The sequence below is a fragment of the Cyphomyrmex costatus genome, unplaced genomic scaffold (assembly GCF_001594065.2).
Source record: "Cyphomyrmex costatus isolate MS0001 unplaced genomic scaffold, Ccosl1.0 scaffold214, whole genome shotgun sequence".
Lineage (NCBI taxonomy): Eukaryota > Metazoa > Arthropoda > Insecta > Hymenoptera > Formicidae > Cyphomyrmex > Cyphomyrmex costatus.
Genome location: NW_017276192.1, coordinates 522,065 through 535,116, shown reverse-complemented (window position 1 = coordinate 535,116; position 13,052 = coordinate 522,065). Strand labels below are relative to the sequence as shown.

Genomic DNA, 13,052 nt, shown 5'->3' with positions numbered 1-13,052 from the left:
GCACTGTTTTCAGGAAGAAGCGTTGGACCAAGTGCATTCTGTCAAGGGGAGAGTACTTCGAGGGTGACCACATCCTCGTTACAGAATAATTTAATTTGAATTTTTGGTGAACCGAGTGCACGAACTTTTTGTACACACTTCGTATATATAGTATATATGTGTGTATATATATATATATGTCTACAAATCTCGTAAAAAATAAATGTATCTCTAAGCTTAAAATAAAAACTACTATGCAACTCGCAATTATCTGGCTCTTAATATAGAACTTTAATTAATGTTTATCATATTCCAAGTACAATATCATAAAAACCTTCTAAAAATATTGCCTTTATATATATTATATAATATATATAAAAATAGTTGGACGAATATGTAGTATATAAAAAGTAATTAGAAACAAAAATGTTAACCATAAAACTTGAGTTGTATTTACTTACGTTCTCTCTCTATCGCTCATATTATATCTTAAATAATTTTTATCTATTTATAAATAATATTTATAAATATTATAAAAATTGTCATACAATATAATAATATTATATGTAAATAATATTATTAAACGTATTACTATATAAATATTATTTATAAATATTATTTTATTAGGTTCTAATTGTGCGATACTGTGTTTGTTGCAATAAAATATATTATTATATATATCTGTATTATTGTATATAAAACAATGTTATTTCGGTGAAAGGCTGTATATAAGAAAAAATACAATTGTAAAAAATAATCTTGCAGTCAATTTTGATTATTGTAGTGTTATTGTATAAATAAGTGTATTATCATTTCTATTATTATGAAAAAACATCTTTTAATTTTATAGCATTCGATTATGCGTTCGAGCGGGCTTGCACCGATTTAGATTGGATTAATGACGTTGCATGCTTTCCTATTGGTAGAACATGTAACGTAAACTATTAATAGAATATTAATTCAACCCAGGTTGGTGCAAAATTGCTCGAGCTAAAAACGCTATTAGAGGCAATAATAAATTACCTTATATCTGTTTTTCCATTATGACAAGTGTAGCATTAAGAACACTATTCAATAAAAAAGACTTTCTTTAGCGCAAAAAGTGATTATTTCCTATAGTTTTTGGGGCGCTGTTGTTATACTTTTTAGAAATAAAAGTTATGGAGAAAAAAAGGATTATTTTTTAATTTATTTTGTTATATTATAAATACTAAAACTGAGAAATATGGCACGTTGAAAAAGTTTTATTAATCCTCCACTGGTTCTTTTAAAGCATAATCGATATTTTTATTGTAAATATCAAGAAAATGGATTGTTGCGGTGGCTCGTTATTGTGTCTTAAAGGAACTTGGTGATAATGACAACGTAAATCTGTTTTTTATTCATGCACTAAAGATGAAGAACTGCACTAAATCTCTTTTTCTCACTTTTATTATTATAAATATCATATCTACATATGTATATGTGTAATATATACTTTAAATTCTAAATGTGTACATTGATTAACAATAAAAAACAAACCTCATGTACAAGATCATTAGTGAGCAGTTGTTCGTTTCGTTCGAGGGGGTAACCACTATCTAAAATATTGTCCCACAGATTACATATGATTTCATTTAATTTTATATAATTTTATTTGATGACAAATAATTTTCCTTATTATATATACGGTCATTTGGTAAAATTAACGATTTTAACTAATATTACACAATTATTTCTTGTATTTACATATGTAATTATCGGATTATATACCGAAATTTCATATAATTTTGATAATGATTTCAGGGCTCTATTCCATGATTACATTAAGTGATTACCCCCTTGGTTTTGTTGTTAGAACGAATAAAAAGCTGTACTATCAATGATTAAAATTGCAATCTATGTATTTTTATAGAAAAATTTTTTGTTCTTGTATTTTATATGTTTTTGATGATATTTTCAATGGTTATAGAGATTTTGCTTTAAAATGTTTCATGCTTTTAATTATAAATCATTTATTTGACTTCTTTCAAATTTAACTTTATAGATTTTATAAAATTCAAAGTCATATTTTATTTTTTGTTAAAATGAATTAAATAATTATGTTCTTTATAATATATGTACAGTTATAATTAATATACTGTAAAAAACACTTTATCAATATTTCTTGTAAAGAAGCTATTTTTGTACATATGTATAAAAATTTTTAATTTCAAGTGCTCAAATAATTCAACTTATTGAAATCGTTTTTTTGTCGACGTACATACCCTCAAGTATTATAATTTAAAAAGATTTATTTTTATTTATTTTTTTAATAAAAATTATGAACTTTTAACCAATTTCGCGTTTTATCAACACTCTTATTCAGATTTTAATATGTAAAAAATAAATAAATATAGTTCTTACTTCTGGTTCTTATTATAGTAAAAACTTGCTGAAGGTTTCAGAACTGTACAAGAATTTTTGCAGATTTTTATATAATTTGGAATAATAAATAAATATCTTGTGGATCTCAACGATCCATAAAATACATAAACTATAATTAAAAATTTTAAGAGTTAAAAAGAATTTGTTATGTAAGTTATAATTAAAAATTAGTGTAAAGTATATTGTCTTGAAATTACAATTACACCTAGGTTTACATTAAGGATTTAACTAATAGTTTTTAATTATGTGTGTTATTTAAACTTAAGAGTGTTTACAGGTTTCGAATACTAATCCAATTTATTATTTACTAATATATAAAATATATTAATAAATAATAAATAAAAAATATACTAAAATAATGTTTTCAAGTTTAATTACAAATTTTTTAAAAGTATGACATTATAGAATAAACAAAAGCATATTCAGCGTTTAAAACTATGAGAAATAATTACCTTTATTTATTTACATTTTTTGTTAAATAGTGTATTAGGTTTAATATAATAGAGATTTATAAGAAATAAAATATGTATTGTAAAATATTCAATATATAAACAACTTTTTAAACTAACGTGATAATCGTGAAATTATAGATCTTCAGGTCCCGAGCAATTAATAGGTCTATTCGCGTTTCTTGCATTTTTTGCACTCAGTATCTTCGCTTTTTCTCTCTTAACGCTCGAATATATAATCATTTCCTTGTAAGTGCAAAAATTTCTGGAAATTTCAAGCAACGCAAACAAACCTATTATCTAATTTTGAGATTTATTTCAATGTGAAACATAAAATAAGATCAGAAAAGATAAGATATTAGACAAGACGTTGTGTTTCGAATTTATTGTTCTTTCGATTTTCTATTCGAAATTTCAGTGGAGATGCCGTTTATTTCCATTTTTGTCATTACTTTTTCGATTGCCGATTTTTCCTTGATATATGTTTTATAATAAAAATCTCCAAATAATATAATCATAAACAAATTCTGCGGTACCATCACATATGCCGGCCATATTGGAAAACCGCAATCTTCTACCCAGGCTAATTGCAGATAGTGTAAAGTGATCAAGAAGAATTGGATTAGCTGCAATTGAGTGATGTGCTTTTTCCATAAACTTGTATTTATCTTCATGGCCGCTAATAGATAGTGCGTATACATTATTACGTGAACAAATGTATTAATAAGTCCTGAAACATATTGTTCGTAATTAGCTTAACATAGACTAAAGATGCTTTTGTCAGTGCGTGAAACTTATTAGTCAATTATACGGCGCGTCTGTATTAACTTGTTTTAAAAATATTTGTAATTTTAAAATTGCCTATACTCCGTTCAATGAGAGAATGACCTCGTTCTGCGCATGGGAGGTGATATAACAAGTGAAGTGAGGCTCCCAAGAGACATGGTAGTGTCGCACCAAGTGAATGAACGCGAAGCGAGACCGCACCATATATTTACGCGATTCGGTGAGTTCCGAGCACCCGAAATTATCGGATCTCACAATAACGACTGTATTCTTAATTTACTCAGAAATATAATTTTATATAATAAAATTGGTTTTTATGGCCTACATACTCTATGAATGGAGATGTTGCAATACGAAATTTGAACTGTCAAATTTCGATGTCAGATAAGTCATCATCATCATCATTATCGTCCTCAGAAATGTTATCTGATTCACATTTTAAACGTCAGATGGCACTCGTTAGCATATCTTATTTTATATCGATGTAAATACAAATGTTTACCATACGAGATAAATGAACATAGTTATGAATTTATTTTAATTGATATATTTGTAATATTTTGTTATTGAATTGATATTTTACGATATACTGTTCGAATGTTAATTATGCATATTAATTATGCACATGTAATAAAAGATATTTAACATTATAAAATGTGTGATATCTCAACAAAATTATCTTTTTAAAAAAAGGGAATAAAGCCGCCAAGTGTTCGCCTCACAAAAAACCGTTATATATATTATTACAGTATACAAAAAATAAAATGAAATCTTTAAATTGTACTAATTGTGAAAGGAATATATTTTCTTGCCACATATATAATATATATTTTATTTCAAAAAGTAAAAGTACAAAAACTTGGCGCTGCTAGACCTCAAAATATACAATAATGAGATGGTTATTAACCCGTAGTGGTCACACCTCTTAAAAATAACGTATTGGTCACACTGGTTCCAGTTGATCCGACGCAAAAAAACAGTCGTCATTTGCGTTCTACTTGATCTATTGACTACATCACCTCAAAAATTGCCTCGGGTCAAACAGACCCAGTGTGACCACTACGGGTTAAATAATACCGAGTAAAAAAAATAATGAAAAGATTTAAGAAAGAAAATACAGTATTAAGATGCAGATTATCAAGAGACACAGTATATATAGTGTTTCGTGCCAAGTAAACACACAGCATGAGATTGTGAGATTTTATACAGAATAAGTATAAATACATGTACAAAAAATCAAAGATACAGGATAAGGTATACATGAGTGAGTTATGTTAATTTAAAAATAAATATTAAACTATATTCATTTCTTTTATGTAACATTATGATATTTTGAGGTCTAGCAGCGCTAAGTTTGTTGTACTTTTACTTTTTGAAATAAAGTATACGTTTATATGTATGTGGCAAGAAAATATATTCCTTTCACAATTGTCGCAATTTTATTTCATTTTTTGTATACTGCAATAATATATGCAACGGTCTTTTGTGAGGTGAACACGCACACTTGACGCCTTTATTCCGTTTTTTTAAAAAGATAATTTTTTTGAGTATCCATTACCGTATATACCTAACGATAATATTTTGATATCAAATTCTTCTTCCATTTTATTGTGTAGAATTTGTGAATTGGCAGGATAATTAAGGATATTATTTTTGGAATAACTATAACGAAATACAAATAAATAAATAAAGAGTAATTTAATTCTGTGATAATATCTTCTGATACGGGGTATTAGCGAGCTGCTATACAACGCTGTGAAGAACGGTTGGAAACCTGCGCGAATAGACGAGTTTTCAACCGATCCGAGGTCATTTTCTTGTTGAACGAAGTATAGGCACAAACGATATAAAATACTTCTTAAATATGATATAAATGATCCTTACTTATATGGTGAAGGGAAAATGAATTATTTTTTTAATATAAAAATTATAGTTGATAAAAACATTAAAAGTAACATAAAGACGAAAAGGAATTATACTTAATAGAAAATAATGAGAATTATAAATTGATTAAAAATAAGAGAAAAGAGCTAATAATTTTTTTAAAAAGATATATAAATGTAATTAACTCAAAATCGCAATACATTAAACAAACAGAGTAAAATTTACAAGTAATGAGAATTATGTTTATCTATTTTTTACTTAGAATAGTTAAGGAAGCTAAAAAAATTTTTAATATTTTTTGAACCATTTAATCCATTAAAAAATACTTTGGACATTAATGACTCTTGTTTAACTTAAATATGCATTACATAAACGTTTACATAATGAGAATTAATTATATCGTAAAATGTACGATGTATTTTAATCTTATATTTTTATTATATGTATTCAGGATATAGTATATGTCGAGGGGGTAACCACTATCTGAAATATTGTCCCACAGATTACATGATTTCATTTAATTTTATATAATTTTATTTGATGACAAATAATTTTCCTCACTATATATGCGGTCATTTGGTAAAATTAACGATTTTATCTAATATTACACAATTATTTCTTGTAATTGTCGAATTATATATCGAAATTTTGTACAAATTTTATAATGATTTCAGGGACTCTGTCCCACGATTACATTAAGTGATTACCCCCTCGGTATATATATGTATATAAAGCATAATTAAAATAAAATTCAAAGTAAAATTTTTGCATTTCTTTTGTATACCTAGGAATGTGACATGACCACCAGGCAACCATTTAACGGCACCCCAAGTACCCATTACGATACCAATATGATGATATAAATGAAGAAACGTTATTTGGCTTTGCTTCTTTCTGAGTACGAAAAAGACGGTATCCATTAAATCTAGTACCTTTATCATAAAATAAGACCAAACCAATCTAGTGATCTGCAACAGATACGAGTGATAAACATTAATCCGTTGATTATTTTTACCTCATATGAAACAAATGTAAATATATTTTATTTTTATAAAAACTAAAAAATGTTTTTATAAAAATTAAAAAAAATTACGCTACTTTAAACTACACAAAATATATTTAATAAATGAATATATTTAAAATTAATTAGCTCCAGATATAGCAAAAATCAATTTCTGATTAACTAATTTCTTTTTACAATTACCTCCCTTGTCTTTGGCGTGTTCGAATAATCGATAGGTTCGCAAAAGTAACTAAATTCCCCTATCCAACCCATTGTCATTGCCTGAAATGTATAATTACAAAATAAATTTTTGTAAATAGAATGACAGTCTTATATATTTAGTTATATCAAATAATTATTAAATTACGGATTGTATGCGTAATGTTTAATTGTTTAAGCATATCAGAAAGTTCATAAAATATATGATACTTTTAGAAGTCTTTTTTCTTGAAATATCATTTTTTATTTCTTTATTAAGTTATGTAATTTAATAAAAAAATATTTTTTAATTTCTGTCAAATTATATAAATAATAAAAGATATATTTTCTTGTTTCATATACTTATTGTAAAACAAATTAGATATTAAATAATTAATTTAGAATATAATGTAACTTACTTTGTAAAATAAATATGCATTTAATAGAATTTGTGTCACATTGTATATTTGCAATATCCTGTATAATGTAAAAGGCTGTCTTTTTTCCATGAGTCTCGGTCCAAGATTATATATAAAATAGACATAAAATCCAATCAAAGTTAAGCCAGGCCATGGTGTACCAATGAGAAAGTAATCTTTTGTACGTTGATCTGGCAATATAAGAAATAAATAAAATCATTAAATATGTAAAGTATTAAAAGGTATAAATTAAATATTTCTTATTATATATTATATAAAATGCATCTTAAATAATATTATTTACAAATAATTATTTTAAATATTTTAAATCAATTTGACATAGATATTATCTTATAATTAAATATTATCTTATATGATTGTTATCAAACATTCTACAATTGTGTATAAAGTATAAAGCCTGACGTAAAGAATGTATACTGTTAATAAACATTTATATAAAGTTTTTATTAACAAAATTTAAAACATCACTTTAAAATATTTATAAGAGATCTCTATTGCTGATGGAAACAGTTAAAAGTCATATTGTCGACGGAGAATTAAACCTTCGGAGCTAACTTAATTTTATTCGACTCACTCAATTATGTTCTTTATATTTTATTTGCAAATTTAAATTATTGTTATTAAGATAAACTCAATATTCTTTCTTTTTTAAAATAAAAGTGTCATTTAAACATTTTAAAATTAATTAGTTATACCTATTTTAGTCGACATAAGTCAAATGGTTCTTACAGACTCATTGTCAGTGTTAGTAAAACCGGCGCCACACGATGCTTGTTTTCTTGTTGGAGTGCTAGCTGAATTAGAATCTTGCCACCGGATTGGTTTCGGTGCAGACAGTGCTAGCATCGCACCCAATCCGGTGGCAAGAATTTGATCCAATTAGCAATTCAGCAAGAAAACAAGCATCGTGTGCCGCGGACTCAATTGTGCTACAGATTTAGATATCAACTTTAGAAGATTTAACGAATCAATTCTAAGCAGAATCATAAGACTCATAACTTGTTCAAGCAAAACTTGTAAGAACTTATGATCAAGTGTTCTAATTGTATGCGTATGTATCGTAAAACGTACGATTATTCGTAAATATCTACGATTGCTTGTCTTACAATCTTATAGCTAGCAAAAAACTGTCTTTATAGATATTGTATAAAGGCATATACACTTAAAAATTCTTGTAAGTCGAGAATATATTACAAGCCTTACGATTCTGCTTGGAATTTAGGCATAAATTAACGGGGGAAATTTTCAGATAAAGTTGCATTTCAAGACCGACGAATGTTCGGCGCGCAAGTTGAAAAAGAAGGGGGTGGGAGGGGAATTACATATATTACTTTAAAATAAATATTGCGAAGAATATTACTACGTCGACCCGCCATCAGAGGTTTATAGATATTCGCAAAAATTCTCGCAAGTGCTTTGATACGCGTATATCTGTATATATAGAATCTCGATTTAATAACTTAAACAGGCGTCTAAGGTAGGCTTCCACTACAATGCCTTACTGATGAGTCCAGTAGTGGAAGTTGGGACGAAACGCCATAATTATGAGATATTCTTCGTAATATATATTAGATTATTTTTAAAAAAGGTTTTAACGGTATTATTGGCTCTTGCCCTTATCTCCTATATTAGTTATTTAATACATATTGAGCCTTATCTCAATCATATAAATTAACGAATCTAATAAAATAAAAATTAATAAGAGAATAGTAATAAAGTTGCCTATCATTTCTTACTATTTCTTTTGTAAACTGTGACCAGCTATTTTTTTTACAAAACAAATAATTTTGTAGTAATAATTGACCTATACTTGCCCTGTTATTATGACATATGTGTGTATATGAGAGCAGAATTTGCAAGCAGTAATAAAAAATTGATGCTGTGGAAATGTACTTAATAATATGAAAATATACGTCAATCATCGTGTTTTATATATTACGAGAGAGAATGCGCTCATATGTATAGTATTAAAAAAAAACAGTAAACAAATAAACATTCTTAAAATTAAAAAAAAAAATTTGATCAAACAGTAAGATATGCTTATAAAAAAACAACTAGATAAAAATTTTATAAAATTATTTTTTTTAACTAGGTCTTAAACAAAAAAAGTTTCTTTAAATTTGCTTCAATAAATTAGCAAGGCATTGGCTTTATTTTTTGCTTCTTATCGCTGTCTTATTAAAACTGTATAGCGTAGAGAGAGAGAGAGAGTGTATGTATATATATATATATATATATATATATAAGGTATCCCAAAATATTTGGGATTATTTTAATACACAGATAGAGCAGACTAAACTGAGTCGAAAATTTCTAGCTCTACAACCTTTCAATTTTCGCAATAGTTAACGAGTTATTAATTATTAAAAATATTAGCCCGGTTTGCCGCTGAATGTAGATAAGCACGGCGAGATGCAGCCGTCTCCGAGTGCGTTCCAAAATTTGATTCTGTCAACCTGAATATTATTTTAGCTTTGTTGTTTACTAAAGGTTAAACAAGGATAGAAGATACTCTGGTTGACAGAGTTAAGTTTTGGAAAGCAACATAGCGATCGAGATTGATAGGCACGCGGAGTTGTTTATTACTAATAAACAACTTTCCGTGCGCACTTGCCGTGCGCTTGCATTCGCCGCCGGGCTAATGCGGTGATTTTTAATAACTAAAAACTCGTTAACTATTGCGAAAATTGAAAAGTTATAACGAACTTTTTGACTTAGTTTAATCCGCTCTATTTGCATATAAAAACTCCTGAGAAATTCTGTACATGTAGCAAATTTAATGTCAATATTTTGAAGAAAAATAGGTTATATAAAATTTTTTTAATCTTTTATTGCTTAAGAGCTATTAAAAAAAAGTTAATGAGTAAAAGAATTTCTATTATTTTTTATTTCTCTAAAATGTAGCTTTTAAGAGGCTATATACATATACATATATTCATATGATTTATTTTGTAAAAGGATTTTAAAAATCAAGTTCTAACATATTGAACACATTATTTTAAGAAGTATTTAGTAAAGAGAAATGTATTTGTTTATACGTATTCATAATAGCAGTATTTGTTGCATGTAAATTATGTAAATATTTTTGTTAATCATATATACATGTAAACTTTGAATAGTTCTCTCTCTCTCTCTTACACACACCCACACACACACACACACACATGCATGCGCGCGCATATATAATATATATTTATACATGTACATTGTCAAGATTTTGAAAAGTTTGTTTATAATTATTTATTTTAACTTACTTTTTAGATTATTTTATAAATCTTATATATATGTATATGTTTGTTATAAAAATTAATTGCTGAAGTAATATAAAATTAGGGCAAATGATAAAATATGAAAAATAAAATACCCGAACTTACTATATTCAACTTTTAGAACAAGAAATAACTTGTAAAGTAACTTTCCCAACTCTTTATACGGGGTGTCTTATTTGAAGTTTCGGATACAATTGTATTGCATCCGAAACTATTTGTTACTGTAAAAAAAGGTTTCAAGTGAAACTTACTTTGTTTCTCTGAGGAGAACATCTTTTGGTGGTCATAAATTCTTTTGAAGTGGACGTACCTGCAAGAGATGTCAAGAGGACCTTTATTTCTTTAAATTGAATTATATATTCTTTTTTACATAATATAATATCTCTAATTATTATGCATATAAAAGTATTAATAAAGACACTAAAAAATTAATAGTTTTCGAGATATTTTATACTTTATTTTGGCACATATTAATATAAAATATTAAGTATCTGAATTATTAATTATTTGATAATTGTACCTTAGCACTTTGATAGATAGAATAATGAGATAAATCAAATGGTATAAAGAAAAATAAGTAAACAAAACAGATAATTTTTTAAATATGCAACTGTGTTTTTTTTGTACCAATACGTCTCATTATTTTATTCATAAGTGTACTAAGGTACGATTATAAAAAAAATTAATAGTTTACGAGATATCTAATATTTCATGTCAATATGTGCCAAAATAAAGTATAAAATACTTTGTAAACTATTGATTCTTTGATGTCTCTATTAATACTTTTATATGCAAAATAATTAGAAAAATTATTATCTAGAAAAACCTATATAATTCGTATATATTTTAATTTAACGCAAATGATTTAGACTAGATATAAATACTGAGGCTGATTCAATAAAATAAAATGGGCGAAACGTCTATTTTATTGTTTTTATTTTGCAAAACACGTTCAGCGTAAAAAAAGGCTGTTATGCTCATTATTATTTTATTATTATTATCTACTAAATCATTGCTAATTTTTTTTTACGGTATCACATAATTCAATTTAAAAAAATAAACATCACCTTGAAATCTTGGAGGCACGTCTATCTAGATAGAGAGAATTTGTGATCGTCAAAAGAGGCTTTCCTCAAAACATTTTTTTGAATAGTTTAATGAATAATTTGGGACATATCATTACATTCAAAACTTCAAATGGTACACCTTTTATATGTATATACATATAAATATATAACGTATATACTTTTTATTTATTTATAAATTAATACAAGCGCAATTGAAATGTTTTACAGTGAATGAATATCCAGAATATCTGAACTTTCCATACAAATTTCATTCCCCTTTACATTCCAAATTACAAGTTGATTTTATAATATTTTACAATATACATATATTTCCCTTGTAATAAATTATTCCAAAAATATGAAATAAATATCCGTAAATAAGAAACGTTACGTAAAAGGTAAGTATCTTATAAGTACGAGTAATAATATAAAACACTGCACACACATACACACACACACACACACTTACCCGCTACATCTTCATTAAGGTATTTATACCATGCTATAAGTTCCTGTATCATTGTAGCCATGGTGACGATTCTGAATAAACTTTGGTGCTATTATTATGCAATTGTTTAAAAGAATCGTCATGCGATTACAGCTTATCACGATATTCACATGAATAATAAAAGAAAACGCACGTTGATTAATTACTCTTTTTTTTTTATCAATATCAGCAGTGCTAGAAACAAAAACAAGCGTGTTTCCAGTTTCTGCTTTTTAATGCACTTATTCCTAGTTATCTTAATTCCGACGAATTGATTAGCTCGAATTTTAATGTTTTAATTGATCATTTAGGAGATACTTTTACTGATTGCGTTTTTCAACAATTTACTTCAACGCGACTAGTCGCCACGAAGTTTGCAAACTGACTGCGGCAATGCCTTTTTCCTTTCCGCTCCGTCACGATGTTAACATTTCATTGTATTATAATTATAGCAGGCTTGTGTAATAAGAACGGCATCTTTCAAGTATCGCACTGATGTTTACCCCTTTTAGGTAACTTGACCTCTTAGGCAACTTGGCCCATCATTACAATTATGAAAAAAAGAGTATTAAATATTTATAGATGATTATATTAATAAAAGAGAAAGAGAAAGAGAGAGATAGAAAGAGAGAGAGAGAATCGCCAAATTTGGAATTTTATTTAAATTTCGACCTTTCACCATTTGGCAAATTTTTGATCATTCACCTTTGCCCATTTCAACCCGTTCATTGATACAACATAAAATTTTCTTCCATAGCCACCTAAGCATTTATTTATATTAATTGCTCCTGGAGACATTATAATATACCTAAAAGTTGAAAGTAAATTCTTTAACGTTTATAGACTAGAGCTGATTTTAATAATGTTTGATGAGTAATGTTATGCTGTTTATAATTGAGATTCTTAACTCTTTTATTAACACGAAAAAATTTTGTTATTCAGATTAAGATATATGTGCCAAAATATTTTAAAAATAGAAAATATAGAATATAGTTATGTCTATAACGTTTATATATTATATAATGTACCTTTTATTATATTATTTATTATTGTTTCTGAAATTTAACTCGTATTTCATAGAATT

At 26.7% G+C, this 13,052-nt stretch overlaps 1 protein-coding gene across 1 annotated transcript; it reads right to left on the bottom strand.

The window, feature by feature from the left end:
• Nucleotides 1-3,216: 3,216 nt before the first annotated feature.
• Nucleotides 3,217-12,199, bottom strand: LOC108773578 (elongation of very long chain fatty acids protein AAEL008004). The gene is made up of 5 exons (XM_018539430.1): nucleotides 11,951-12,199; nucleotides 7,125-7,315; nucleotides 6,709-6,789; nucleotides 6,289-6,472; nucleotides 3,217-3,564 (listed from the first exon to the last, which is right to left on the bottom strand). The coding sequence occupies exons 1-5, from the start codon at nucleotides 12,009-12,011 to the stop codon at nucleotides 3,218-3,220; spliced, it is 864 nt and encodes a 287-aa protein (XP_018394932.1). The 5' UTR covers nucleotides 12,012-12,199; the 3' UTR covers nucleotide 3,217.
• Nucleotides 12,200-13,052: the final 853 nt, after the last annotated feature.

What these genes read in the sequence shown, in the direction of transcription:
- LOC108773578 (XM_018539430.1), bottom strand. Translation starts at nt 12,011, where the DNA reads ATGGCTACAATGATACAGGAACTTATAGCATGGTATAAATACCTTAAT. An exon ending in CCTTAATGAAGATGTAGCGG is followed by an intron (nt 7,316 to 11,950) that starts GTAAGTGTGTGT and finishes TTATATTGCCAG; the next exon opens with ATCAACGTACAAAAGATTAC. An exon ending in ACACGCCAAAGACAAGGGAG is followed by an intron (nt 6,473 to 6,708) that starts GTAATTGTAAAA and finishes TATCTGTTGCAG; the next exon opens with ATCACTAGATTGGTTTGGTC.